Source organism: Doryrhamphus excisus, linkage group LG15, assembly GCF_037039965.1.
Source record: "Doryrhamphus excisus strain RoL-2023G ecotype Guam linkage group LG15, RoL_Dexc_Guam_v1.1, whole genome shotgun sequence".
NCBI classification, from domain to species: domain Eukaryota; kingdom Metazoa; phylum Chordata; class Actinopteri; order Syngnathiformes; family Syngnathidae; genus Doryrhamphus; species Doryrhamphus excisus.
The window spans coordinates 4,577,963-4,605,370 of NC_136371.1; the positions used below are offsets into that span (position 1 = coordinate 4,577,963).

The window sequence follows — 27,408 nt, forward strand, 5'->3', positions numbered from 1 at the left end:
TACACATTCTCAAAAAAGAAATTCCGGCAAAATCCAAAAAATTCAACCCACCTGTATGCGGTCTGGTACACCTGTGCTGTCCATGCGACTGGCAACATTAACTGTGTTCCCCCAAATGTCATATTGAGGCTTCCGTGCCCCGATGACCCCTGCTACCACTGGTCCAATGTTCAAACCTGAACAAAAAGTTAATTTGTTATTTCTACTATAATAAAATAATAATAAAAGTGCTGTCCATGAGAGACAATGGAGTCATATTACCTATTTTCATTTGGAAATTATTGAAGGAATGCTCATTGATGTATTTCATCTGCTCTCTCAGTCTCATGGCATAGTCGGCCAGTGCAGTAATGTGGGTGCGTCCCTCCTTGTCATAGGTGGAGTCATTAAGGCCCGAGGCAGCCATGTAGGTGGAGCCAATGGTCTTGATCTTCTCCAGCTGTCTGTACTTCTCCTCGCTGATGATCTGTAAATAAACAAAACAACAAAAAAAGGTGACACTGACTCTTCCCCTGCAAAACTCACTTGAGCCTTACCGATATTCCTACCTCATCAAAATCAGCGATAATCTCATTGAGCAGCCGCAGACACTCTACCCCCTCGTTGTTGGCCTCCAGTTCCACGTAAAACTCGGAGAAGTTGCTGATGGAGGCGAACATGACCGCCACACACTCACAGGACTGGTAGTAGAGCTCGTCGTTACGTCGCTCACGTGCCAAAAAGTGAGCAGCTACGTCTTTAGGCAGAATATTATGGAGGAGGCGGCGATTGTAGGCTTGTAGTTCCTCCATCTCCTCCTTTTCTTCAGTGGCCTGAGAGGCAAAGTTCTCAATGAGTTACGGTGGTGTGGAAAAGTGTCACATGTAAATCATCAGATAAATTAAAATATTAGTCAATGACAACACAACTGATCACAAAATGCAGTTTTTAAATCAAACCTTTTATTAATTAAAGGGGATCTACTATGCTTTTTTCACTTTTCTGACCTATAAATGTACAGTATGTCTGACGTATGCCGATTTGTACTGTATTTTATTGATTGAAAGATAAGACGGGATAAGATTATAATATATAATATGTATTGTATGTCCCGAAGACAGCTGGGATAGGTTCCAGCACCCCCGCAACCTTTGTGAGGATAAGCAGTAGAAAATGAATGAATGAATGAATGAATGAATTAATTAATGTATGTATTAATGTATTAATGTATTAACAGCTACTATAAATGTAGTTAGAATGTTGTATTTTCGTGTTAAGCGATGCCAAAGTTTCAGATAATGAGGTTTGCACATTTGGAATTGAGCCCTGAAAGAAGTTTGGGATGGCTCAAAACGCTGCGTTTCAAAAGGCGTGGTAAAACTGTTTCTTTGTGATGTCACAGAGGGGAGGGACTTCCTTATATGGTTCATAATTAGGAAACACTTTGGGCGTGTGACAAATCACAGCGGAGTATCTGTGGGTGGAATAAATGAAAACAGTCCGTTTTGTCAGGAAGCACAAATCAAAGGAAATACAGATGGAATAGGCGCAGATTCTGGAAAAATGTGCGGGTTATTGTGTGTAGCTGCTCTATAGGAGACCACAACTCAATACAAAAGGGTAGAAAAATTAGCATTCATTCATTCATTCATTTTCTACCGCTTTTCCTCACGAGGGTCGTGGGGGTGCTGGAGCCTATCCCAGGTGTCTTCGGGCGAAAAGCGGGGTACACCCTGGACTGTTACAATGTTGTATTCTCATGTTAATCAATGCAAAAGTTCCAGGTAATAAGGTTTGCGCATTTGGAAAGAAGTTTGAGATGGTTCAAAACGCTGTGTTTCAAAAGGCGTGGTAAAACTGTTCCTTTGTGATGTCACAGAGAGGCTGACTTTCTTATATATAAACTCTCTGCCCTCCCCCAAGCTCTGCTTGAGGTCACAAACAGATGGCCGGACATTATCCTTTCAGGATTTTTTGGTAAACAGCAGAATTCATGGTTCCATTCATCACAGACGCAGACCATCACACTACCACCACCATATTTTACCCTTATTATGATTTTTCTGAAATGCAGCTTTACTTTTATGCCAGATGGATTACGACACACACCTTACAAAAGGTTCAACTTCTGTCTCATCAGATCACTCCTGGGTAGGTTAACAACACTGTTCCATGTTTTCACCATTTGCGGATAATGACTCTCACTGTGGTTTGCTTGAGTCCCAGAGGTTTAGTAATGGTTTTATAACCTTTTACAGACTGAGAGATCTCAGTTACTTTCTTTCTCATTTGTTACTGAATTTATTTAGATCTCAGCATGATGCGTAGATTTTGAGGCTCTTTTGTTCTACTTCACTTTGTCAGGTGAAGTAGGCCTGACAAAGTCAGTCAGTCAGTCAGTCAAACTTCTTGATTGAGAACAGTTGTGGCAGTAATCAGGCCTGGGTGTGGCTAGAGAAATTGAACTCGGGTGTGACAAACCACAGTTATGTTTTAACATGGAGAGCGAGGATTATCAGATAGGGACTACTGGCTAAAACCTATCAAATCTTTAAATCATTTGTATGGCAGGAATATTTGGCATGTCAGATAAGTGCGTTGAGCCAATGTGGCATTATTGTTATTGTTACCATGTCGCCCTCTGGTGGCCACATAGATACCTGTAATTTCCACAGGAAGTCAAGGCGTGCAGTCGATTCAACCTGCTGGGCGTGCAGGTACAGTGCCAGGACAAAGACTGTGAGGATTACTGGGGTCATGACCCTCAGGGATACTTTGGTCACAACAAATGGGCTGCAAAAAGAGGCATACAAACTGATTACAAGGTTGACGGTTAAAGACTAAAAAGAGGATGGAAATGTAAAAGTCTTACCAATAGCTTGTAGTTTCATTGAAACTGGACCTAATTTACAAACACAGTAGAAGAACATCAATTATTGCAATCAAGTAATGAAAAGAAGTTGTATGATCGGTATGAAAATGTTTCTACTTACCACTGATTACTCGTTTCGTTTAGATCACTACAATGAAAATAGAAACAATATTAGATATCATCAAACAAACCCAAACATTATTTTTTTTTGTTATATTCTTGAACAGTGGTGTCAAAACAGCCTGTAGCTTTGGGCACCCCCTTTCTACAACAAGGTCTCTGTTGAAAAGTTTAATGTGACTCTTAACATAAATAAACAACACGTTTGCTTTGGCTTCCATTCATTTTTTTTCCATTCTTTTTATTTTTATTAGATAAAATAAAACTTTTATTGAAAATATTGTTCACAAATTTGTCTAAATCTGTGTTAGTGAGCGCTCATAATTCACCCACCTCATAAGTGTGGCATTACAAGGTGCTGAGTACACAGCTTGATCTGCCTTTGGTTGGCAACAATAAAAGGCCACTTCAAAATGTGTGATTACGGTTTTGGAGTCACCTTTTATTGTGGCCAACCTGCTGTCTAATCAAGCATCTTGATATGCCACATGTGCCACACAGATAAATACAGTAAAGTCTCGTTATATCGATATTCTCGGGAGTCGGAAAAAATACCGATATAACCGGACTATCCATATATCCGATCCTGCGCCGAACTGCATTAAAAGTGGGCAATAATGCACTCGACATTGTTCTATAGTATAGAACAATGTCGAGCAGCTTAAATCAATCTTTGCTTAAGGATTTCAATACCAAAAAAGAACACGGCGAACGGCTGCTTCCAGTCAACTTTATTTTTCACACTTCCAGAGCGCAGCACACACACCGATTCCCGCACTTCCTGGTTCACAGGTCATGCTCAACCCGCCCCACATAGCTGGCCAAACACATGCCTGCAACAGAAGAACCAACTGCGTTCGTGGTTTCTCTCGTGTGTATAGATTCTATACAGGGTTGAGCATGACCTGTGAACCAGGAAGTGCGGGAATCGCTGTGTGTGCTGCGCTCTGGTGGTGGAAGTGTGAAAAATAAAGTTGACTGGAAGCAGCCGTTCGCCGTGTTCTTTTTTGGTATTGAAATCCTTAAGCAAAGATTGATTTAAGCTGCTTTTGTATCGATATAAGCAGACCAAATTGGCTGGCGGGAGATGAAAAGGGCATCGTAGTAACCGGATTATCATAATAACCGGGTATCGTACTAACGGAGCTAATTATATCATAAAAGACTAGAAATTTGCCGGGAAATGAAAATAGTATCGTAATAAGTAGTAATTCGTTATAACCGATATCGATATAACGAGACTTTACTGTATTGTGAAAAATATAAAAATGAGTAGCGTTTTGTTTACACATGAATATTATTCCACTGAGCATCAACTCTAACAACGTGAGCACACTCTTTTTATACTGTGTCACTTACATGGCATTAGAGGTGACAAAGAGATCTGCATTGTCAAATAGTGCCACTTGTGGCCACTCGACCAGTAGCAGGAAGGTGAACTGAATGAGCAGCATCAGGGCCAACTTCCCGATGCTGCTGATCTGCAGGAACACTGAGCAGGCCAGCAGTGTCAGCAGCACGCTGTAGCTGAAGTACTGCCACAAATAGGACAGCATCATCAACAAAAGAGCTCACAAATGCAAATGTGACATGAACACGCAGTAGTACAATGTACGACGTGAGTGATTAATTGAAGACGCACAATGGACTCGACGTGGGGGGCTCACCTCAGGAAACGGGCAGGAGGGGCCCTGGCTGGGACAGATCTCGAGACCCCCATCGACGGACACATTCAAGCTGCGGATCAAGCATGGTGTCACCGTGGTGGCGGAGGTGTTTGATTTCTCTGCGACGCACTCCGCTAAGCTCTTGGTGTCACAGGCAAACTGCGACAATCAGAAAAACGTACAAATGTTTAGACAAAAGTCTAGATGTATTTCTTTGTGGAGAGCAGGTCACTTTTTTGTTGAGGTCGTACCATGTTGACAAAGGCAGAGATGAAGACGAGGATAATGGTGAACACTCCAACCAGAGTGCTGTTGGTGCGAGACTGGACAATCTTTTTTGAAACAGTCTGCATTGCAGCCGGGAAGAGCTTGATGCAAGAGTATATGGCACAAATGAAAAGGATGTTGGCCAGGATGATGAAGATACTGATATAGATTCCCAGCATGACTGGAGTGCTACAAGAAAGAGTAGAGGTAAGAGAAACATTTAGGACAGGGATGTCAATCAAACTCAATCGCACACAGGGGGGCCTACTTTAGGTTGTGGGCTAAACAGGACATTAACCCAGGAAATGTGTTTTAAGTGTGGCATTACAAGGTGCTGAGTACACAGCTTGATCTGCCTTTGGTTGGCCACAATAAAAGGCCACTTCAAAAATGTGTGATTTTGGAGTCTATTGTGACCACCATTTGCCAATACGGTTTTGGAGTGACCTTTTATTGTGGCCAACCTGCTGTCTAATCAACATCTTAATTTGTTGTGGGCTAAACAGGACATGAACCCAGGAAATGTGCTGAGTACACAGCTTGATCTGCTTGATCTGCCTTTGGTTGGCCACAATAAAAGGCCACTTCAAAAATGTGTGATTTTGGAGTCTATTGTGACCACCATTTGCCAATACGGTTTTGGAGTGACCTTTTATTGTGGCCAACCTGCTGTCTAATCAGCATCTTGATTTGTTGTGGGCTAAACAGGACATTAACCTGGGAAATGTGTTTTAAGTGTGGCATTACAAGGTGCTGAGTACACAGCTTGATCTGCCTTTGGTTGGCCACAATAAAAGGCCACTTCAAAATATGTGATTTTGGAGTCTATTGTGACCACCATTTGCCAATACGGTTTTGAAGTGACCTTTTATTGTGGCCAACCTGCTGTCTAATCAACATCTTCATTTGTTGTGGGCTAAACAGGACATTAACCCAGGAAATGTGCTGAGTACACAGCTTGATCTGCTTGATCTGCCTTTGGTTGGCCACAATAAAAGGCCACTTCAAAAATGTGTGATTTTGGAGTCTATTGTGACCACCATTTGCCAATACGGTTTTGGAGTGACCTTTTATTGTGGCCAACCTGCTGTCTAATCAGCATCTTGATTTGTTGTGGGCTAAACAGGACATTAACCTGGGAAATGTGTTTTAAGTGTGGCATTACAAGGTGCTGAGTACACAGCTTGATCTGCCTTTGGTTGGCCACAATAAAAGGCCACTTCAAAAATGTGTGATTTTGGAGTCTATTGTGACCACCATTTGCCAATACGGTTTTGGAGTCGCCTTTTATTGTGGCCAACCTGCTGTGTAATCAGCATCTTGATTTGTTGTGGGCTAAACAGGACATTAACCCGGGAAATGTGTTTTAAGTGTGGCATTACAAGGTGCTGAGTACACAGCTTGATCTGCCTTTGGTTGGCCACAATAAAAGGCCACTTCAAAAATGTGTGATTTTGGAGTCTATTGTGACCACCATTTGCCAATACGGTTTTGGAGTCGCCTTTTATTGTGGCCAACCTGCTGTCTAATCAGCATCTTGATTTGTTGTGGGCTAAACAGGACATTAACCCGGGAAATGTGTTTTAAGTGTGGCATTACAAGGTGCTGAGTACACAGCTTGATCTGCCTTTGGTTGGCCACAATAAAAGGCCACTTCAAAAATGTGTGATTTTGGAGTCTATTGTGACCACCATTTGCCAATACGGTTTTGGAGTCGCCTTTTATTGTGGCCAACCTGCTGTGTAATCAGCATCTTGATTTGTTGTGGGCTAAACAGGACATTAACCCAGGAAATGTGTTTTAAGTGTGGCATTACAAGGTGCTGAGTACACAGCTTGATCTGCCTTTGGTTGGCCACAATAAAAGGCCACTTCAAAAATGTGTGATTTTGGAGTCTATAGTGACCACCATTTGCCAATACGGTTTTGGAGTGCCCTTTTATTGTGGCCAACCTGCTGTCTAATCAGTATCTTGATTTGTTGTGGGCTAAACAGGACATTAACCCGGGAAATGTGTTTTAAGTGTGGCATTACAAGGTGCTGAGTACACAGCTTGATCTGCCTTTGGTTGGCCACAATAAAAGGCCACTGCAAAAATGTGTGATTTTGGAGTCTATTGTGACCACCATTTGCCAATACGGTTTTGGAGTCGCCTTTTATTGTGGCCAACCTGCTGTGTAATCAGCATCTTGATTTGTTGTGGGCTAAACAGGACATTAACCCGGGAAATGTGTTTTAAGTGTGGCATTACAAGGTGCTGAGTGCACAGCTCGATCTGCCTTTGGTTGGCCACAATAAAAGGCCACTTCAAAAATGTGTGATTTTGGAGTCTATTCTGACCACCATTTGCCAATACGGTTTTGGAGTCGCCTTTTATTGTGGCCAACCTGCTGTGTAATCAGCATCTTGATTTGTTGTGGGCTAAACAGGACATTAACCCAGGAAATGTGTTTTAAGTGTGGCATTACAAGGTGCTGAGTACACAGCTCGATCTGCCTTTGGTTGGCCACAATAAAAGGCCACTTCAAAAATGTGTGATTTTGGAGTCTATTGTGACCACCATTTGCCAATACGGTTTTGATTCCGCATACTGAAATGAAATGCTGAAGCATATAGTATATATATATATTTTTAGCATATAGTATGTAGTGGAGGATACTTGGGTAATATGTGAGCTACTCACTGTGGAAAGATGACAATTTGTATGAAAGATATGAAGCAGAACACTAGTAGAGTGCAAGCAACATAGCCTCCAAAACGATCATCCACCTTCTTGGAATACTGCAAAAGTCAAAAATAGAGTTAGATTGGGGAAGGTAGGGTTAAAAAGACTATGCAGTGATAATTAAAAGACCTTCTTCTCCAAACTAGAAGTCTGGAAGGTGAGCAGGAACTTTTTAACATGGTCTTTTCTTAGTTGGTCGATGCTGCGAGCATCAATCGCTCGTCCTAGGAATTCATCCACCTCATCCTCCGGGTTCATGGTCTCCTGGACACCCCGGCTGAAAAAAAGAACATGAATTATATTATATATTCTGGAAAATAATGTGTAAATATGTATGTGATACTTACTTGTCTTTACTTGAGGTTTCATCAATGCCCTGAAGAAGACAGAACATAACTATAAAAAACACACAGCATAAACCATTTAAAGGCATCTGTTAGTAGAAAAAAATCACCATTTGTCTGAAGACTTTGGAGTCTTTGGTCCTGGAAAAAGTTCTATCAGGGACCCAGCGTGGCATCAGTCCCTCGTTGGAGTTGGCTCTCGTCCGCTGCATCTTAGCCATCATCGCCTTTTCTTCCTTCTGCTCACAGAGAGAAAACATAATGGCTTTACCAACTGTTCTCATGCAGACAACATTGCAAGTGACAAACTGCATTGGAAGAGGCCTTTTGTCATTTTTATTACAGCCAAACCAGATAATTGCTTCAAGATCTGAAGTATTTTATGGACATTGGATACCATTAAAACGCCAGGGATCATCTTCCTTAAGAAATGATTACTTCCTTAATTTACTCCTTCATTCATTCATTAATTCATTCATTTTCTACCGCTTTTTCCTCACGAGGGTCGCAGGGGTGCTGGAGCCTATCCCAGCTGTCTTCGGGCGAGAGGCAGAGTAAACCCTGGACTGGTCGCCAGCCAATCACAGGGCACATATAGACAAACAACCATTCACACTCACATTCATACCTATGGACAATTTGGATTGGCCAATTAACCTAGCATGTTTTTGGAATGTGGGAGGAAACCGGAGTACCCGGAGAAAACCCACGCATGCACAGGGAGAACATGCAAACTCCACACAGAGATAGCCTAGGGTGGAATTGAACCCTGGTCTCCTAGCTGTGAGGTCTGCACGCTAACCACTCGACCGCCGTGCCGCCCTAATTTACTCCTTAATATCCTTAAAAGGGGACCTATTGTGCTGATTTTTTGACTCTTTGTATTGAGTTGTGGTCTCCTACAGAGCAGCTACACACAATAACCAGCACAGAAAACTTTCTAGATCTTCCAGAATCTGCACCTATTCCAGCTGTACTATTTGTGCTTCCTGCCAAAACGGTCTGTTTTAATTTGTTAAAACACGTGGCCCGCGGGCCAAATGTGGCCCGCAGGACACTAGTTTGAGGCCCCCGCCTTGATATGAAAGTTTAATGTTAGTGCGGCCCGCGCAAGTTTGATATGGATGCTGTATGGTATCATGTACCCAGAAAAAATTATTACGTTTGATTAATGTTCATGTTAAAGGTTAAATAACTGTTAATAGTTATCCTCCCTATCCGTGTGGAAGTGGTAAGTTTTTGTTTAAAGGAAATAACTTGATGGCTACCGTTTAGGTCGCTAAGCTCTCTAGTTTGCGAGTTAGCATGTGTCTCAAGACCCTGCAGTTGCGCAATATGTTGTAAATAAAAAGAGTATAAATGTGACTATAGTCGTGTTTTGTCATGTCTACAGGGCTCTAATAATGCTTTGTTCATTTTAATCTGAAAAAAAATAATTTGTCTACCCACCAACTATATGTGGTTTCTTAAGTTTTGATTATTTGCCGTTTTATTATTATTATTATATTTATTTATTTATTACTGATTGATTGATTTTCTTTATTCTTGATTTGTTTATTTATTTTTCATCTTATTTTGTGTAGAAAAATAAAAAGTAAGATATTTGAGAACAGTGGAATATTTTATCAGAGCTTTTCTTGTAGAAAATTGGAACCAAAGTGAAGTTTTTTAATTTTTTTTGTTTTTAATAAATGCGTTTTTTTTTTTTTTGAAAACCTGATGCGGCCCAGTCTCACCCAGACCCGAGCTACATTTCATATTTATTTATCTGTGTATGCTTTTGTCCACCAACCCGCTTTTGACTACAGCCGAGGACCAAGAAGGTCTCAATGCTGTTCTCCTTCAGATAAGCGTTCCTTTCCCCTCCAAAGCCTGGCTCCACTTCATAGTCACCATTGAGATACTGCAGCGTGGCCTTAGTGATGTGGATCCGCCTAAAGGAAACAAACACACCAAGAATTCCATAATACATCTAAACTTGGGTTATTTGTTCTAAAAAAAAAAGTGGATTTATTCCTCCCACCCTGCTTTGCCTCCCGCCTCCATGTGATTGGCCAGTGTCACATCATTCGACCACACATCAAATTGCCACTTCCTGAGTCCTAGGACGCCGCAGTGCACACGGCCGCTATGGATGCCAACACGCATGTTCACATTGACACCCGTCACCTCACGAACCAACCTGGACACATGAAAACGTGATTTGTTAATAAATGCTTTTTTTGCATGACAAGCCTTGGCAAAAACCATGCATTACTAATTCTAATTACGAGATGGCCTCGATCATGTCCACACCCATCTCCACACAGCAGTGGGCGTGGTCGGCTCGGGGTTCGGGTAGCCCAGACACACAGTAGTAACAATCACCCAAAATTTTTATACGTAGACAGTGGTTCTCCTGTTGAAGAGATGGGGGGGGGGGATAATGATTAATAAAAGTTTAGACTTCATTATGTTCTTATGAGAGTTTTTGCAGCTACATTAAGCCAGAAGAAATACGATTCATTCATTCATTCATTCATTTTCTACCGCTTTTCCTCACGAGGGTCGCAGGGGTGCTGGAGCCTATCCCAGCCGTCTTCGGGCGAGAGGCGAGGTACACCCTGGACTGGTCGCCAGCCAATCACAGGGCACATATAGACAAACAACCATTCACACTCACATTCATACCTATGATTACCAAAATTTTATAAACATTAACAATAACACTAATGATGCTCCTAGCATCTTTAAAGCTATTTCATTACTTAAAAAACATAAGAATGTGGTTTATTACCGAGGCCAGTTTGTCAAAACGGGCAAAGAGTTCGTTGAGGGTCATGACCAGTTCCTGAGCCGTGCACTGGGAAGCCAAACTGGTAAAACCCTCAATGTCGGCAAACAGAATACTGAGGAGGACACAAAAAGGAATTTTATTATTGATGATGGTCTTCAGCAAGTACGGCAATAGGCGTTGTATCAGGAAAAAAAAAAAAAAAAATATAGCAAAATATTTCAGGCATAAAAAGAAGTGTGAAGTGTGCTTGCCCAGTTTTGTAACTGAATATGTTCGGAAGTTCTTCCTCTTTGGGGATTATTATCTTTTCTTGGCTGCTGGTAATTAAGTATTCCCTCACTAGTGTTAATTAGGCCACACTCAGCCAAACTGTCTAACTGTATGTACTGTATGCAATGATGTGTTTGAGTGGATGGACTCATTGCATTGTGACCATATTGTTTGTAGCAATCATATTTTTATATGCAAAGCATAAAAACGTACATCAGAATTGTGACAATTCCTTCATTGACCGTGTGTTCAAACTGACCTGACATTGTCATGTTTCTGGATATAGATCTTATGGAACATCATGTCTTCTTTTTTGGCATTGATGTCAGCCTTCATCTCCATGGCAACATGCCTTGGCAACACGGAGAGCAACAGACGTTCCTGAAAAAAAAAAACAAAAAAAACACAAAAAATTTAAACAAAATGCAGATTGTGTTGCAAGATGTCCACCAAATTACCTGAGAGTGTTGACATGACACTGAATACAATACAGTAGCTTCTATCATAAACATATCACTACTTCCTGGTTATTGTACATGCATCAAGATGTATATTTTTAGCACCCGGCATCTTCATTTCTTCTATTTCGTTCATATATTGCTTATTTCTGATGCAAAGTATGGAATTCATTGTACGCTAAAGTGAGTACACCATTTCAGCAGCCATTTTATTATGTCTTCACAAGGAAAAATACTATGAAACTTAAAAAAAAATATTACAGCATTAGAGCAACGTGGGGTATTCTAAACAGTATTATTATGGATAAAGGCAATTATAATGATATGACCCATTTATCATTGCACTAAAATTAATATATCTGCAATATGTCTGCTCCTGCATATGCTCCTGTGCAATACTATGTGTATATTTTGGATATCTTGTATGTATCTTGTTAAATTGTCTTTTTTACTCTACTTTTATACACTTTTTTTTTATTTGACTACTGCACTGAAAGGAGAAGCTCTCCAATCTCGTTGTACAGTTTGTATAATGACAATAAAGGCCATTCCATTCCATGAATGAGGTAGCTGAAAAGTTAAATAACTACTTTGTAAATATTAGACCAAAACTGGAGGAACGGGGTGCAACTATATTCAATGTTGCTCACTGATGTTACAAAACAGGAAGTCATTGACATCATTGTCAATACATGCAAAAGTAAAACAACAACTGATTGACTGTACCTGTTGCTGATTCTCCCTCTGCAGATGTAGTCTGGCTTGGATGTATCCTCTGGTCTCCTGGAAGGCTTGTCTCTGAGAAACCTCAGCAGGGTAGTGGGTGCAGATTCCAATGATGTTGGTGCACAGGAAAATAAGGACATTTGCACTCACCTACAGAAAAGAGGGAAAAACAGTGGGTGATGGAGAGAACAATAGGAGAAGAATAGCTTATAGCAAATCCTATTAGATGTTTCAACGACATCAGGATCTACAGACGACGGCGCTTAGGAGTAGACTACTTGTAGTTCAATTTCAATCAAACTTGGCGAAATATATTTTTATTGCAAGGCTACCTTAACGAGAAAGCACACAATTTATAGCGAGATTTGGAGTAAAAATTCTATTCATTCATTCCATTCAAGATGGCACCAAAACTGTAGTTGGTTAATTAAAATTAACTTTTTCTGGTAAATGAGTTAATGATATGAAAAATGTATTTTTATTGTTCAAAACATAATGGAGGCTGCACGGAAGTCGAGTGGTTAGCGCGCAGACCTCACAGCTAGGAGACCCGAGTTCAATTCCACCCTCGGCCATCTTTGCATGCGCGGGTTTTCTCCGGGTACTCCGGTTTCCTCCCACATTCCAAAAACATGCTAGGTTAATTGGGACTCCAAATTCTCCATAGGTACATATGAATGAAAATGAATGAAAATGAATGAAAATGAATGAAAATGAATGAATGAACATAATGGATGATGCAGGGCTGCAATCTACTCGTGGTGCGTCATTGTCTAATTTGCATAAGCAAATCATGTTTTTAAACATTATTTAACAAAAAAACATTGCATTATTAATGTAAAGGTGTTGATTTCATTTTGTAGGGTATCGTGGGGTCCATATGATCTGTATCAGCTGATCTCATTGGTATTCAGTATCGGAACCGGCAGTATAAAACCCCTATCAGATCATTCATAATGTATTTGTTTTCCTGTTGCCACAAATAAATTATTGTATGGCAAACGCTGAAAAAGATTGTGACAATCATGAGATGCATTTGTAATTTTGGATTTTTTTTTTTTAACTTCCCATTGCTTTCTGGGAATTGCTATTGACTCACCACTCCCTTTCAGTAGCGAACGTGACACTCCTCACTCAACAAGCTACATTTGTATACTGATTGGGGGGGGGGGGGGGGTGAAAGGAGGAGGGGGGTGGGGGGGTCCACCAGAAGGAAGGCTGGAAAAGTACATCCTGTATCAAATATTAATACAAAGACCACCAGACTGGATCGTGTCCACTGCTGAAAGTGGAAACAGGAATTTCCTACGTCCTATTTACTCAGTATGGGAGACAAGCTCATATTAAAATAAACACATATGTTATGACAAAGGTTTTCACACTGACATCTCCTGGGTAGAAAAGGAAATACACAAACACCAACAGAAGCCCAAATAAAGCCCAAACTAACTTTTTTTTTACCAAACTTAGTCCTTACAACACAGTGTAATTAAGCAATTCCTAAAAAAAGTACCCCTACTAAAGAAACAACTCCTCTGGCATTTTAATTGTAAAAGTGGAAATAATATTGCATATCGCATAGCATTATCGGTAACGAATAATTATCACACAAGTCCCGAAGGCTTGAATATCCCTTTCTTGACTTTCTTGACAGGAAGAATCCGCAGACCAACAGTCGGGAATAAAGGTAACACAAGGGGAAAAAAAATATGTTGAGAGGGATATAAGTGGAAGTGGAAAAGAGTAGAACATAATGCGAAATAAAGATGGAGCTAAAGAAAGAAATGGAGGGAAGGAAGGAAGGAAGGACACAAAGAGGCAAAGAGCAGGATGAGGAAGGAAATAGAAAAGCCAAGAGTGTGAATGAGTGATATCTTGAGGACATATTTAGGCCGCAGCGACATGAGGCAGATGCTACCAAGTGCTCATTTGTGTTTACATTTGACTCACTATTCAAGCAAAGGCCTGCATTGTGTTTACCTGCAGGAAATTTGATCTGTACAGACTATGCTAGTTTTTTCTCCATTTCATATGTTAAGAGCTACTTCATGTGATGAGAGTCACACAACACGCTTATCACACTCCATGTGCCTGAGCACACAAGCTCCTGCTAATTGCTTGCTTTTCTCAAGAGGGGAAAGGCTTCGTGGCTTTGCAGAGTACACATGAAAGCTCCTGTGTTTACGCAAAAAGGTGCTCCACCTCTTCAGGAGCTTTTTTTGGAATTCACCTGATACTCTTCTTTGCAACCGGTGCAGCACCTGAACACCTGAACGTGTCGCCTATGCTTTGGTGACAGCAGCGTTTTAATCACGACACCGACTCATTCTAATTTTTTCATGCATACGGTAAATGAAATACAGTAAAGTCTCGTTATATCGATATTCTCGGGAGTCGGAAAAAATATCGATATAACCGGACTATCGATATATCCGATCCTGCGCCGAACTGCATTAAAAGTGGGCAATAATGCACTCGACATTGTTCTATACCAGGGGTGGGCAAACTACGGCCCGGGGGCCACATCCGGCCCGCCAAGTGTTTGAATACGGCCCGCCCAATCTTTCCAAAGTATTTCATTTAAACTCAACATACAACCTGGCATCATGGCCTGAGCCAACCTTTTGATGGTTTTATCAATTTTGTTTTTTGACATGGTCTGTTGTTTACAAAGTGCTCCTGAAAAAAGGGACACAAGCACATAATAATAATAATAATAATAATTATTATTATTATTATTAGATTATTAGATTATTAGATTATTATAATTATTATTTTAATTTTATTGTAATTATTATAATATTTTATTATTTTTAAAATATTTAAATATAAATATAAAATAATAAATAATAATAGCAGATTGCATGACAATTTTACAGATACAATAATACCAGGTGGACTGTTACGTGTAAAATATATAGTCTGCCCCCCCCCCCCGTAAATTTTATCATATCAATGCGGCCCGCGAGTCAAAAAGTTTGCCCACCCCTGTTCTATACACACGAGAGAAACCACGAACGCCAGCATGTACATATGAAAAACAGTGATTATTGCAGGCGATAAAAAGATATCTGAATACAACACAATTAAATACATGTATTTGTACGCTTGTGTCTTCATTGGAATAGGTGTGTATGCTATGTCAGTTGGTTCTTCATCCTCGTCATGAAAACACTAAGTCTATTCACTGAATCTTCCCTCTAAATTATACAAATATTTACTCCTTTACTTCAAAAGATTGTTTAATACTTACCTCATATTAATTACCTGTAATCCTCTAATTACCGTCCGTCGGTGGAAAAGCCGAAACGGTGTTAGTCGAAAATCAAACAATACGCCATTTACATATTTCGCTAATGGTGGTATTGAAATCCTTAAGCAATTATTGATTCAGCTTTAAGCTGCTTTTGTATCGATATAAGCAGACCAAATTGGCTGGCGGGAGATGAAAAGGGCATCGTAGTAACCGGATTATCATAATAACCGGGTATCGTACTAACCGGAACTAATTATATCAGAAAAGACTAGAAATTTGCCGGGAAATGAAAACAGTATTGTAATAAGCAGTACTATCGATATAACCGATATGGATATAACAAGACTTTACTGTACTCTTTTAGCTCTTGCTCACAATGGCCAAAGTAACCAGGGGGATTGAACATATGACATATTTCCCTGTCGTGAAAGCAGACGTTATTATCACCGGGTGTAAGGCGGCCAGCCAGCTGACCAGTCAGGGCAGGACCGCAGCCTAATCCCTGGATATCAAAAAAGGTATTATGTAAGAGCTGCTCTCATCTCAGGACAGACAACATTCAAGCATTATAGATTGACTACCGTAAATTCCGGACTATAAGCCGCTACTTTTTTCCCAAACTTTCAACCCTGCGGCTTATTCAGTCATGCGGCCAATTTATGTAATTTTTTATGTAATTTTATGTAATTTTCTAACGGCCGCCAAGGGCTCTCGAGTAGAAAATGTAAGATTAAGACAATAATTATAATATATATAATATATATAATATATATTATATATAATTTCCATGTCAAAGGAAAAATGAACCTACTATGCTAAATTTTGTTTGGTCTGAAATTATTACTAATGGTTACTAATGTATGTTAACGGTTCTGCAATCTCATTTACAACCCTTTTTATTGGTTCCATTCCTGTTTTTGCCTTATGTTTATTAACAATATAGATTATTTCCTTTTCTGTTACACTAGTGAGGAACATGGAATTGTGATTCCTCTCTATGATTTCATTCCATTCCTCTATTGATGGGAAATTTGGGATATATTTTTCAAGTTCCGGTCCAATATCTACAAAGTATCCATTACATTTTTCAAGTACCTCATTCATTAATTTTTGACATTTCCATCTACAAAATAATGAGGGCAGTCTGCTTTATTAACACAATTTCTTATACAGTAATACTATTTAAGATGTTGTTTTTGTACTTGTTTAGTAATTGACTGTAATATTCCGCCCTACATAGTTTCAAAATATTTGACAGCAAAAACCTCACACTGATTCTTATCATAAAGAAGTTGCAAAGACACTGGTAAATGTCTTGTATTTCCAATAAATTCAACTTTTGGTTGACGTCTTTATGAAACATTCAGATGACTGTAAAGTAAATTGATGTTTCAGGATGTGTGTGTCAAGTAAAACATTTCCTGCTGGAGGCTTTTCTCGTTGCCTTTTGTTGCATCTGCAAGGATAAATCAGTCATGTAGCTTATCTTAAAGAGACCTGCTTTACGTCTTCAGTGAAGTCCGTTTAGAAGTTCATATGAAGCTGGAATACTGTATAGTCATGAAGGCAGCCATTATAAGCCTCTCATATACTGTTTGAGTGAGGGTGCTGTGATGCTGATTTAAAATGCAACTCTCTCCAGCACTCTTTCCCTGTGTCTTTCTCAGTCCTGTGAAAGGTTCTGCATAGTGTTGGCCCGAGACTCACACCAAGAAAAACTGTGAATTATCAGAGAGGCTGCACAGCTTTCACTTAGCAACTATCACTCACATTCCACAGCTTTCCTCTAAAGACCATACCCCCGCCTCTCCCCACCACACCACACACACACACACCCACAATCTACTACCACCACCACCCCGGTTCAAGGTGGGTGCCACTCAGGGACTGTCTAAGGGGCAGTGATGACTTGTACAGGCTTATTAGAGCCACATTCCACAGTGGGAACATACTGTATTCTTATGAATGTTCTGACTGATTCACCACTTGGCTGACAACAAGTGTTGATGCTACAGTACGCAACCAGTCATTAGTGTAGTAAAGTGGGAGGTCCTCATTTTGTCCCTTTTTTCATTAATATAACTATAAGGGGCGGCACGGCGGTCGAGTGGTTAGCGCGTGGTTAGACCTCACAGCTAGGAGACCAGGGTTCAATTCCACCCTCGGCCATCTCTGTGTGGAGTTTGCATGTTCTCCCCGTGCATAAGTGGGTTTTTCTCCGGGTACTCCGGTTTCCTCCCACATTCCAAAAACATGCTAGGTTAATCGGTGACTCCAAATTGTCCATAGGTATGAATGTGAGTGTGAATGGTTGTTTGTCTATATGTGCCCTGTGATTGGCTGGCGACCAGTCCAGGTTTGTACCCCGCCTCTCGCCCGAAGACAGCTGGGATAGGCTCCAGCACCCCCGCGACCCTCGTGAGGAAAAATGAATGAATGAATATTATATTATATTATATTATATTATATTATATTATATTATATTATATTATATTATATTATATTATATTATATTATATTATATTATATTATATTATATTAAATTATATTATATTATATTATATTATATTTAGTATATTTAGTATATTTATAGTATATTATTTTAAGATAATATACTATTTTATTTCATTGGCTAAGATTGTTGTAATTTTAATTAAAATTAATAAAACTTAAAAAAAATTAATGAATACAATTTTAATAAAATGTTAATAATATTTAATTTTAATAAAACTTAATAAAACTTTGCACACATTTTAATAAAACTTTGCACACATATTTTGCTTTGAGTGAGAGTGAGTAGAGTGAGTAGAGTGAGTAGACTGAGATGACGCTACTAACATGCTGTGGAAAAGTAGCATTGAGTAATACTTGTGGACTTTGACCTTCCTTAAGTACAACAAAGAAGCGCACCAAGCCTTTTGGCAGGGCAAGTCAGAAAACAACTGGGAGCTGTCATATTGATATGGCAAGAACAATTTAGATGGACAGAAAAGTGTGCGGAGAACAAATTCTGCCTTTGTTATAAGAGGTTTTGACTGATGTGATATTTGGGTCAAAGCCCAGCTTCCTTGGAGAACCATCTGGAACTCCTCTTGTTTGATCGGGCCGTGTGAAACACAACGACAGCACTCTATTCAGCATTGAGCAGGCTGCACCTTATCTTTTTTTTTTTTTTTTAAATGGATATCCTTTCATTTCATTTATATGATTCTATGCCTCCTCCTGTGCACACTTGCGGTCAGTGTCATTTTGCCTGTGCTGTGCCAAGCATCAACTGGATATGTGTACTCAGCCTGGGCCTCGTGTCTACACACCGCCTTATCACAAATGACCACAACCACACTTGATAACGAGTCAAGCTCCACCTGCTCACTGACTCTGCAGCTATAAGGACACACTGTGACTGCTTCAGTTGCAGAGTTCAAAAAGAAAAAAAAAACATATTGATGCATGCAGGGCAAAGATTACCACTCTGAAATGATCAGGATGACGTTACTGCTTCATTAGTAACTCATTAAGACATTACCTGATGTCTAAACACAGAGTCCAAAATGAGTCAAATGGAATCGGACTTAGATGAGAACAAACAAATGTGTGTAACTACTGACAGTTGCTTTTAATGCAAGACTTTGCTGAATGTGACTATGTTGTCATATCATAATACGTCCCAAAAAAGTCCATATCACCCAACCATGTCCTCTATAAACATCAATGTGTTCAACCCCTGTCATGCCTTCTCTACGCTCTCTTTGCCACTTGCCACCGGTGAGAGGGATGAGGCGTGGGTGCGCCGAGCTGCGCCGGAATGCGCCGCTCGCAAAAATTGCAGGGCAGGTGTGCCTGCACCTGGTCTACAAAATTAGACGTGTGTGTGTGTAATAATTTATAGATGAATATATACGTGCGCGTATGTGTTTATATACTCAAGTGTACTACTGTGCAAGGGCGCACTTCGATACATTTTGGTCTCACTTCTTTGACGCCTCTGCAAACAGACGCTGAATTTACCGGCTGGTATTGGATTCTTGCTGGTGGGCTTGATTTAGAGAAATCAGGGTCAGGTTCGGAGTCATCCAACACTGCACTCTTTCCAAATGCCGCAAAAAAGCTAACCGCTAGCTCATTACTATTGTCAACAACAACAGCGTCACCTTTGCTATCGTGACAATCCCGTCACCAATTTCATCGCTGTCGTACTGGGACAGAAATACATTGCCTACAATTCTGAAATTCACACACAAGATGCATCAAACTAGCAAAAAAAAACCAAAAACACGATAGACGCAGTTCATTGGTTAAAATAGTGAGCAGAACAATAGAGAGAATTTTTCTCTCCATGGAACAATTGATTAAAATGTCCTTGTGTTATGAGTGCTCCACAATGTGTACTCCAGCTATGTTTGTCTGTACTGTATTTTCAAGTAGGGACATGCTGGGGGGGGTTGGGGGGGGGGGGTCCTGACAGTGTCAAAGTCCTCACCACACATTTCACTTGGCAAACAAGCAGGTGTGATTTCTGTGGAGAGAGTGTGACTACTGAAGCACTCCATGACTGGACGAAACGCAAACGTACTTTCATTTTAAAGAATAGCAAAACCTAAAGGAAGCTGCACAGCGGAGAAGTGGTTAGCGCGCAGGCCTCACAGCTTGGAGACCAGAGTTCAATTCCACTCTCGGCCATCTCTGTGTGGAGTTTGCGTGTTTTCCCTGTGCATGTGTGGGTTTTCGCCAGGTACTCCGGTTTCCTCCAAAAACATGCTAGGTTTATTGTCGACTCCAAATTGTCCATAGCTATGAATGTGAGTGTGAATGGTTGTTTGTCTATATGTGCACTGTGATTGGCTGGCCACCAGTCCAGGGTGTACCCCGCCTCTTTGCTGAAAACCCCTGCAACCCTCGTGAGGATAAGCAATAGAAAATGAATGAATGAAAACCTAAAGGAAAAGGGTAAAAAAAAAAGATTGGTCGCAGAAAAACATGGTGCTTGATGATGTCCTTGAGAAGATTATGAATAGGCAAAATGTCTAACTTTAGTGAATAAACCACATCCTTAAATATGCTTGATGCCATAGTTCTATTCTGATGGTAACATAAAGCGGCCAATCATTATATTGCGAGATTTCTGCAGCAATGAGTCAAAAAAAAAAAAAAACATGCCCAGTCATGACATGTTCTCCAGACAGCATCCTGTGTATCTCTCCTCTCTCCTGACTTCTGACCACCCCCTCTCATATGACACATGTTTAATTATAAACTGTCTCATTACGACAGCAGGGGAGGGGAGATGTGGCGAAGCGGCAGACAAACAGTAACGAGTCAAGAAAGCTCACCGCTCTCCGTCATACATTCTTAGCCCAATTTGATTCACCCAAGAAGCGAATAGCGTTAATCCATGTTTAATTTTTTTTTTTTTTTTTTTGTAGGGTATCTTCACTTGAAGCGGCAATTACCTAATTGCAAACCAGCAGAATTAACTGGGTCTTGGTGGCTTGAGTCATACTTGTTTCCATGGCAACCGCTCGACCAACTGAGCACAAGCACAGAGGGAGACACTTAGCAATGCTGTTTATTCCCCATGATTCTCAGAAGTGATGGTGAACTGCTAGTTGATTTTCCAGCTGTCCTATTGGCCTTTGCATGTGCAAACAAAATGTATGTGAAAAGGCAGTTATAAAGCATAAAATCATATTCAAGTGCTTCATTTTCATCCACAATAACCTCTATCCATCAAGACAAGTTGCGTGCGTATCAAACAGCAACCATCGTAGTTGTGAGCAAAGTGTACATGTGAAAGGTCTCCTCGTTAAAATGCTGTTGCCACGTTAAGCACACAAATTATTTATCTCGAAGCCGGTGGAGGGACAGCCCGCGTGAGGGGAATATCGGATTCTCTTGCAATTGCGCCACCTTGCTGACCACTCCCTCCCTCATCATGCATGGCTTCGGGTTTCGGGTTCACAGGTGATCACAGATTTGACACTTGACCCGTTGGGATCCAAGTGTCCCGTCTTGATGCATAATGCACACAAGAATGTTCCAGCACTGCAAGCGTCTGTGGAGCTGTGAACAGCTGATGGGATCAACATGGTGTGAAGTTTAGTCTGATTAACATGCATTTTCACTTTTAGATCAACAACATTTTGGACCGTAATGAATCCTTGGACAACTATTTTAAATCACTTCTCAGATCAAGAATTATTGATTATTATAACATTTTATATTATATATTATTATATTTTATTTTATTATAACACTTTTCCGACTTAATGAGTAATTCCGAACATAAACGAATATAATTATAACTTACAGTAGTTCGGTTTCTCAGCCTGCTTGCTTTGTGGTTTTCAAAGGGAAGCTGATGAGAGGGAGAGAGCAAACAATGGTGTCTACTAGGCTAGCCAACTGGAACCTACAAAACTGGATTATGAGAAAAGAACACAATAACTGAAGCTGAACTTTTATCTAAGTTTGTGCATGGTAATGGTATGGTAATGGTAATGGTAATGGTTTAATTTCATTTGAACTTGCATCAGATTACAATTGAATGCATCACATAATCAGTTCCCAGTTCCACATGTCCAAAAGGAGTAGGAAGAAGCAAAGCTTATTAAATCCTACCCCTCCATCTGGTACTTTTACAATCAGTAACTGTTACATTTGTTCACTTCCTACCTTTCGATATAATTTATTTAATTTTATTTTTGTCACATGACCATACAATGACATAATGGGTACCATAGTAACCGTCAATATAGTGAACGTTCTTTCTGTGTGGAACACAGAGAAGGTTATTTGGTCATTATTGATTTCATAATTACTGTTATTATATATTTCCTGACTTAATTTTTTTCTCAGTTCTTCTGTAAGGAACCCAGAGAGGATCATTTGATCATGAAAAGTGTAATATTTAGATATGTGTGGCTTCCTGGAAAAACAATAAATGTTTACATTCAGGCACCACTGTAATCGTCATATTTTTTTGTTACATACTGGACCCCCATCAGAGGAGGGAAAAGTGTCCATTACTGAAAAATGAAAAAAGTAAATATTAAATAAACAAAAATGTAATATTAATATAATAATATTAGATAGATTAATATAATAATAATAGAATAAATATACATATATATCAGACTCCTGATCGGGAAATAATGTATAAATAAAAAGTAATAAAAAGTCATATAGTCATATAGTATAGTCATAAAAAATAACTAATTAAAATTACCTTCGATTTTCAGTTGCTTTTCCATAAAATGATTTGTAGTCCTAGTATCTAGTAATGATTTAGTAAAGCTCAGCTTATGTTGATTATGACGCTAAAAATGCATGTCATTCATGCTCGCTCACTCCATACTACATTTCTGCACATACTACAAGTCAAAAGAAAAACTTAATGAATGTGATTGCTCCTCCCACAAGCTGATGAATGACAGCCACTGAACGTCTCACTCATGACGCTGTACTTGTCGTTAGCATGACAACTGGCACATGGCACATTATCCTCGCTCTCTCCATCCCCCCAGTGACTGGAAACGCTTGTTTGTAATACTGCTCATCAAAAGAAAAAAGAAAAAAAAAGTAGTAATATGATAATAGTACCTAGAGTACCTAGTACCTGCACACACATACACACACACCCTCCGCACAGCGAAAAACCAGGCATGTTTGATCTACTGCAGGAGGACACCACCAAAAATGACAGCGTGACAGACAACATGTGTGATGAAGGAATTATGACACTGTTAAATTTTGACACAGAAGACTTTTTTGGCTTTATTTACCAAGAGGCGTTGATTCAATTGTGACACAAGGATCAGCACTTGGCCCTCTTTTGTTCAATATTTACATGCTGCCGCTCAGCGACATCATTCACAAACATAAGATTAGCCGTCACTGTTATGCCGACAACATAAAGCTAACTGACCCATGTGACTGCTCTAATCCTGAGGTGTGTCTCTTTGCTATTAAACAATGTTTGTCCTCTAACTTTTAACTCTTAAACCTTTATAAAACTGAGATATTGATTATTGGCTCAGCATGACGACGCGTAAATTCGATGATATTTCTCCGGTACTAGCCTACCTAGTACAATGGCTTCCAGTTCAATTGAGATGCGACTTGAAATGTTCTGTTACTTGCCTACAAAACGGAGTAACACTTCTTTGACGGTATTTTTAAAAAATGCACCCTTCTTGTAAAATCCAAAGACATTATAAACTGAAAATCTTAAAAAAAAAAAAAAAAAAAAACTAACCTAGCTAACCTAGCTAACCTGCTAATATTTACATTCATGCTTCAAGCATGGAAATCCTTTCACAAGCAGTACAGGTTCTTACGTTATGTAAAAGATACCCTCAACATACCCAGTTCATGTCTCCATAATCGATTAATCTAAAGATTTATGGCGGATTCTTATCAATACAGGAGGCTGCTACTGGTGCAGCCAAAATAGTAAAATATTTAAATAGTAAATGTACAATTTTTACCACAACGGAAAATTAGTACCGCTAAGTACGGGTATCAAGAGAGCGATAATCAAACCTCAATATTGCGTAGGACAGCTACTATATATGTTTGTATGATATAATTATAGATTTTTTCAGAACATGCACATCATCATTGGGTATTGTGAAATGCTCTTTCCATTAAAGTGGTCTTGCATGCAACCAAAATAGCATGCTAACCCTGCTAGCTTCCATTCACGATGACAGCATTTGAGTCATTTTATGTATCAAAGTCTGCCGTGGCGCATAACTCAGCTTGTTTAAGTTTATCATTTATATAAGTAGGCGGCACGTTGGTTTAGTGGTTAGCGCGCAGACCTAACCTAGGAGACCAGGGTTCAATTCCACCCTCGGCCATCTCTGTGTGGAGTTTGCATGTTCTCCCCGTGCATGCGTGGGTTTTCTCCGGGTATTCCGGTTTCCTCCCACATTCCAAAAACATGCTAGGTTAATTGGTGACTCCAAATTGTCCATAGGTATGAATGTGAGTGTGAATGGTTGTTTGTCTATATGTGCCCTTGTGATTGGCTGGCGACCAGTCCAGAGTGTACCCCGTCTCTCGCCCAAAGACAGCTGGGATAGGCTCCAGCACCCCCGCGACCCTTGTGAGGAAAAGCAGTACAAATGAATGAATGTTTTGGAAATCCAAGGAAATTGTGGATTAGGTGCAGATTCTGGAAGCTCTACAAAGCTAAAAGTAAAGTACTTTTATTATAATTGGAAGGTTAATTGGTGACTCCAAATTGTCTATAGGTATGAATGTGAGTGTGAATGGTTGTTTGTCTATATGTGCCCTGTGATTGGCTGGCGACCAGTCCAGGGTGTACCCCGTCTCTCACCCGAAGACAGCTGGGATAGGCTCCAGCACCCCCCGCGACTTTCGTGAGGAAAAGCGGTAGAAAATGAATGAATGGAAGACTATAACGGTATACCGGTATATAAACAATATCACCCAGCTCCATAATGAGTCACTAATAAACCTTTCTAGCTCACATTTTTGGAATCTACAACAGGCAGAAATGAGGATCCACTCTTTATCGTTATCAGCACCCATCAATACCAACAGAAACCCAGTGGGGTTAATGAGTTATTGGAGAAAGAGGAAATACTTGCACACAAAGGGAGAAGCCATGATTAATGATGCTGTAAAGTGTGCTTCGTAGAGCACAAGCGACCTTCGGAAATACACACAGCATCACTGGGACACAGTTATCTCACAGCATTCATTCTCTTAAAGACGGCAAACATTGTCAGAGCGGGTGATGGATTGCACTATGGTATATTGTGTACTTGATGGTAAAGAGTACAGAGTTCCCATGAACCCACTCCATAAGAAATACTTTGCTACATTTAATGACTGCAAAAAAGTTACACATTTTGTCTTTTTTTTCCCCCTAATAAAGGGTCAGAAAGGCAGATCAGCAGATCAGAATGAGAGTTAGCGACCACAGTGTGCACCCCTCGTCCTCACCCACCACCTTGGCCCCACCCGGCGGGGGAAAAAGCACAAAGCGTCTCTTTGTGTGTCAGCACAGAGACCAGAGTGATCCTGGGTTATATCATGGGTACTGTCCCAAGTGTCGCACAGCGCACACACTGACAAGCACAGAGCCATCCAGCCGAGGCTGACCTTCAGCGAGCCCCCGGGTCCTTGGCATGACGCACAAACAACACACTGTATGACAAGAGCCGCACAGCCGCACAACATGTTCCGTGGGCAGATGTGATGTGGTGACAAAAATATGAGACGTTACCACTATGTCTTTTCACATGATATTATCTCACCATAAGTATAAAAAAACACATATTAAATGTAATCAGATATAATATGTCATGCCCCGCCCCGCTTTTACTCATGTTTTAACTGTGTATTAACCAATGAATGTTGTATTTTGGTGTCTCTTCTATTCTGTTTACTTGCTTTATTCAACTTCATTCTTCTGTAAAGTGTCTTTGAGTATTTTGAAAAGCGCTATACAAATAAAATGTATTATTATTATTATTATTATTATTATGAATTAGTATGTACGTCATCACTTCCTTTTTGGTTCGAAGTTAGCACTCAACTAGAATCCTTCCTTTGAGGGTTAGGGTTAGTTTTGCAGTCGTGATCTACTGTTACGCCCTGTGATTGTTGGCGACCAGTCCAGAGTGTACCCCGCCTCTCGCCCAAAGACAGCTGGGATAGGCTCCAGCACCCCCTGCAACCCTCGTGAGTATAAACAGTAGAAAATGAATGAATGAATGATTCTACTGTTACCACCCCAACCCAAAAAAAAACAGTACTTTACTGATTAAAACTAACAGTAAATATCCTCTTTCTTGCATCATTTCTGAGAAAATGTTCATTCCTGTACTTATCTCATAAGTACAGCTCATTGTTATGGTTTAACTGCGTACAACTTTACTGTTCTCCTTCCCCCCCAAATGCTCTCAACAATCATTTTTAAGCCAAAACACACACAAAGAATCCCACTGTACTCCACCCTCCTGACATCAAACAACACACAGAATTTAGTGACTCTGCTGGACATAGTGGAGCACATAAGAAACAAAAAGTAAGATATTTCTCACTATATGAAGGCTGCTTCTCATTGCTCTGTTAGTGTTAGCCAAAGTCTCAAATGTCACATCACAAGTCCAAAACAAAGTATTAATGTTTCTTAGCTTTTTAAAAAAAAAAAAAAAAAAAAAAGCACCATAAAATATAAGACAGTAAATGGTAGATATGTGATAGGATGGTTATCAATAAGTAAGGACATTTGACTACATGGGGCTGCACGGTGAACGAGTGGTTAGCGCGCAGACCTCACAGATAGCAGACCAGGGGTTCAATTCCACCCTCGGCCACCGAGTTTGCATGTTCTTCCCATGGATGCGTGGGTTTTCTTCGGGTACTCCGGTTTCCTCCCACATTCCAAAAACATGCTAGGTTAATTGGCGACTCCAAATTGTCCATAGGTATGAATATGAGTGTGAATGTTTGTCTATATGTGGCCTGTGATTGGCTGGCAACCAGTCCAGAGTGTACCCCGCCTCTCGCCCAAAGAAAGCTGGGATAGGCTCCAGCACCCCCGCGACCCTCGTGAGGAAAAAGCGGTAGAAAATGAATTAATGAATGATATAATTAATAATAAAATCAAATTGATATTTTAAAGGGTCGTCCTGCAAAAAACGTCAACTCCTATAACAACAAAATTAGATGCTGGGATTGGAAGTAAAAGTCTTCGGGAACGCTTGGGAGTGTGACCAAAAGCAGCTTCGTGGGTGTGCTTTGAGGCGGAATAAATTAAAAGAGACCATTTTGGAAATTTAAAGAAATACAACTTGGATAGGTACAGATACTGGAAGATCTAAAAGGCTTTCTGTATGGGTTATTGTGTGTTTTGTAAGTCAATATAAATTAGCATAGCGGGGGAAAAGAGCAGGGGGTAAAAAGTGGCCT

The 27,408-nt window shown here is 40.1% G+C and overlaps 1 protein-coding gene across 4 annotated transcripts in view; it reads right to left on the bottom strand.

Annotated features, from left to right (window-relative positions):
* LOC131104131 (adenylate cyclase type 6-like) overlaps window positions 1–27,408 on the bottom strand; it is a 38,381-nt gene that overhangs the window by 3,669 nt on the left and 7,304 nt on the right. For all 4 annotated transcript variants that reach the window (XM_058050963.2, XM_058050960.2, XM_078796929.1 and 1 more), the window contains 19 exons: window positions 12,204–12,353; window positions 11,279–11,400; window positions 10,750–10,861; window positions 10,244–10,371; window positions 9,997–10,155; window positions 9,766–9,907; window positions 8,084–8,212; window positions 7,977–8,005; window positions 7,759–7,906; window positions 7,588–7,685; window positions 4,890–5,094; window positions 4,639–4,797; window positions 4,331–4,506; window positions 2,973–2,999; window positions 2,852–2,881; window positions 2,640–2,772; window positions 549–812; window positions 262–466; window positions 52–176 (listed from right to left, as the gene is read on the bottom strand). In XM_058050963.2, the coding sequence (XP_057906946.2) occupies window positions 52–176; window positions 262–466; window positions 549–812; window positions 2,640–2,772; window positions 2,852–2,881; window positions 2,973–2,999; window positions 4,331–4,506; window positions 4,639–4,797; window positions 4,890–5,094; window positions 7,588–7,685; window positions 7,759–7,906; window positions 7,977–8,005; window positions 8,084–8,212; window positions 9,766–9,907; window positions 9,997–10,155; window positions 10,244–10,371; window positions 10,750–10,861; window positions 11,279–11,400; window positions 12,204–12,353 (2,541 nt within the window). The remainder of the gene's footprint in view (window positions 1–51; window positions 177–261; window positions 467–548; window positions 813–2,639; window positions 2,773–2,851; window positions 2,882–2,972; window positions 3,000–4,330; window positions 4,507–4,638; window positions 4,798–4,889; window positions 5,095–7,587; window positions 7,686–7,758; window positions 7,907–7,976; window positions 8,006–8,083; window positions 8,213–9,765; window positions 9,908–9,996; window positions 10,156–10,243; window positions 10,372–10,749; window positions 10,862–11,278; window positions 11,401–12,203; window positions 12,354–27,408) is intronic.